Consider the following 3,441-nt stretch of genomic DNA (forward strand, 5'->3'; position numbering starts at 1 on the left):
AAGCTGACAAGTGTAATAAAAGATTTACCTTTTTATAATATTATGTGCATGATTGCAAAACACAAGATTTACAATTTTTATAATGATTAAGTGTCTTGTATCTTTATTCTTCGGCAATTTAGTCACGTGTAAGCCTCATACATTTTAAAATCATCTGCTACATAAGCTAATTTAGAAGCGTTCATGGCGTAATTAAAAGAAGGGAGCAAACCAATTCCAACATAAAGGTAACAAAATGATAGTAACGAGGTTGTTAACACAAAAGGTCTTTCATGATGGGAGAAACTGATACGGAAATTAACACAATTCTTTTTCGCAGGAGTTGTATTCTAGGATGGAGAGGTTTTTTGACAACTCAATGCAGAAATTTTTTGAAGATAGGGTATCTGGTCACATGTAGGAAGAAATAGTATGTATTTTTTGTTTTTTTTGGTAAAAGTAGGAACAGAAAATCATTTCATTTTAGAATGCGAGGCTTTTAAAGACAACAAGAAAAGTTATGCAGATATGCTCCTCGCTAGTTTTTGAGATAATCTATTTAGTGAGAAGTTTGTCGAAAGACTTTTATTTTAAAACTCACAGAAAAAAAGCAAATATATCAAGCCGAAAAAAAAACAATTTGTTTCATAAACTATCTCTAGTCTGGTGAACATTAAAAATAATTTCTTGCTTTCCATTCACCCAAGTTGACAAAGTCTTTTCAATTTACTAATGATTAGGTCTCTCGTATCTTTATTCTTCGGCAATTTAGTCACGTGTAAACTCCATACATTTTAAAATCATCTGCCAAATTCTTTTCTATTCCAACAGCTTGACACAATCTTTTCAATTTTTTAATTTGATAAACCGTTCAAAATCATTTTTCAGCAATCACAGTGAATCAATAATTTATTAAAATAATGTAACCAAAGCTGAAGATCAAACCAAGTCACCGCTTATCCAATTATGCTTGGTCAGACTCCTTTAGTTTTCAAACCGGAGTGGGATGCATCTCCACGCTTTCAGGAATTCAGACTATGCAGAAAACGATGGCAAGCAAGTTCTGTGCATATACTTTTGCCTCTTTGGAGAATTTTTCCAAGTATGCTATAGTTGCATAGACAAAATGTGGTCTATACAAGTATAATATAGTTTTTCTAACTCTTGGTCCATACAACAATGATATACCTTGAAAAATTCTCGAATAGGAGGAGTTTTACCCAAAAGGCAGTATACAGAACTTGCTTTGCCATCATTATTCTGCAGTCTTAAGCGTGGAGATGGATCCCACTCCGGTTTGAAAACTAAGGTAGTCGATCCAAGCACAATTATGACTTATATGGGCAACGGGCTCTTCCGTTGGTCCCCTGACAGTGATAGGGAGGTACGACTTTCACAAATGTTTGTCCGACCGCACGCCACAACCAGCTCTGGAGTTCTCATCCTTGTGTCAAATGCTAAATCCTTCAAAGAACTCGTCTCACATTCATACCTTGCAGGCCAAGATATACTAAAATGGCAGAGAGGAAAATGGCATGGAGGATTTTTGCAGCGATCCTGATGTCGGTATTACCACTGGTTATTCACCTTCCTAAACAAGTATGCGGGATCAGCAATCAAGGTAGCACATTGCCTAACGTTCTCGATGAAAATACAGATATCGGTGCTAATGAAAGAACCCTTCTATCTACAGATGCAGTCCACAATAATTTATACCTTTTTGCATCAACATTTGAGGCAAATTATGAGCAAATGCTTTCAAATTTCAAGATTTTTATTTACCCTCGTAAGCACCATGATTTTGGGTCACCTGAGTGGTGCAGCAACCGGACGTTTAGAGACATCAATAAACCTGTGGCAATGTTTTATGAAAGCCTTGTGACTAGTGCCTTTACTACAGATGATCCAGAAGAAGCCCATTTGTTCTTTGTGCCGTTTTCCATTGATGCCCTGAGAATCACACATAAATCAAGGTTTTTGAGAAGATATATAGATGGACTGAGAACTGAGTATCCATATTGGAATAGAACCCTAGGTGCAGACCATTTTTATGTTTCGTGTGAGGGAATAGATATAGATTCTTCTAGAAATGTTGTCGAGTTAAAGAAGAATTCAATTCAGGTCTCCTGTTATCCTCTGGCTGTTAGCGCAAATTGGCGTTTTTACCCCCATAAGGACATAAACATGCCCCCCATTGATTCAGCAGCCCCTGGGCACAAAATCCTAAATTTTAAGCCCGACCAGAGGCAGTCTCAAACATTTCTTGCTTATTGTGTGAACTGGCCGGAAGCAATTCCAGATCTTGAATCAACTTTGTCGCAATGGAAAACTGATCCAGGTTTTGTGTTGGATCCCCTTGTAGTAGAGCCTTCTCTTTATGCACAGAGGTTGAGTTCCAGCAGGTTTTGTTTGAATTTCGTAGGTGGTGGGAATCCATTATTCCTGATAGATGCACTGACATTTGGATGCATTCCAGTTATCATATCCAGCAGTCCCTTCTTCGACTTGCCCTTTCAGGATATCCTTAATTGGAAAGAATTTTTGGTTATTGTGAACATGAGGCAGGTAAGTAAGCTGAAGCAACTACTGCAGAGTATTCCAGAGGCCCGTTTCCTGGAGATGAAGAGCCTAGCCGAAGAGGCAAGCAAGCATTTGAAGTGGCATTCTACACCAAGGCCTTATGATGCTTTCTATAGTCTGATGTACCAGTTGTGGCTTCGGCGACATACTATCAGATATGCTCGACAGTTGTAGGCATATCAGTAGCTGAGGTCTTGGTTTTATTTTCAAGTTAACTGTCATGTTGCTGCATGTGCGGCTTTCAGTACAGTGGAAAACATCAAGTTCCTGTTGTTGCAGGTAGTGTCGATTCGTTGCTTTATGTAATTGGATATGCTATGATTTTTAGACAGGGAGAAAGGTGGCTGATTGCTTGGTATGTTTAAGAACAGTGCACAGGCTACTTCTTTTTAACATGGATGGGCCTTGTCTTTCCGAGCCCCATCTTTGGTTTTCTTATCCAAGTTGTTTTCTTAAAATTCTGCTCTCATTTTCCACTTGCAATTAACCAAGTGTTTATTTCTTGTTTTTTAGTATTTATATTTACAGACATAGATAGAAATGCTGTTCAACAACAGGTATGCAGGATTGCTTTTGTTTCAGTATTCTGACTCAGAGAATGGTAAGCTGGGATGCGATCTTCTAGTTGAGAATATCTTGGATGAAAAATGAAATACCAGAGGCTTGTCTTAATTTTAAAGCATCTAGCATTGAGTCAACTGAGGATTTGTTCTTTTCTTAATTTTTTGTTGTTCTTCTCGCAATGTTTTAAAAGATTGACATATTACAGAAATACCTTCTATTTTCAAAAGAAAGGCTGAAAACCCTGTATTTTCAATCCTCTGATGATTGAGAATTACATGTCGGGCTAATATTTCATGAGCAATCTAGGCAGCAAAACTG

At 37.6% G+C, this 3,441-nt stretch overlaps 1 protein-coding gene across 1 annotated transcript; it reads left to right on the forward strand.

The window, feature by feature from the left end:
* Nucleotides 1-1,171: 1,171 nt before the first annotated feature.
* LOC149231710 (putative glycosyltransferase At5g03795) lies at nt 1,172-3,071 on the forward strand. Its single transcript, XM_089379265.1, has one exon. It carries the CDS (start codon nt 1,495-1,497, stop codon nt 2,731-2,733), a length of 1,239 nt encoding a protein of 412 aa, XP_089235391.1. The 5' UTR covers nt 1,172-1,494; the 3' UTR covers nt 2,734-3,071.
* The last annotated feature ends 370 nt before the right edge of the window (nt 3,072-3,441 follow it).

This window comes from Pinus tabuliformis, chromosome J, assembly GCF_031772625.1.
Source record: "Pinus tabuliformis cultivar Carrire ecotype Pingquan chromosome J, CPIR1, whole genome shotgun sequence".
Taxonomy (NCBI): Eukaryota; Viridiplantae; Streptophyta; class Pinopsida; order Pinales; family Pinaceae; genus Pinus; species Pinus tabuliformis.

Excerpts from the sequence above, each read along its gene's own strand:
- LOC149231710 (XM_089379265.1), top strand. The coding sequence starts at position 1,495 with ATGGCAGAGAGGAAAATGGCATGGAGGATTTTTGCAGCGATCCTGATG.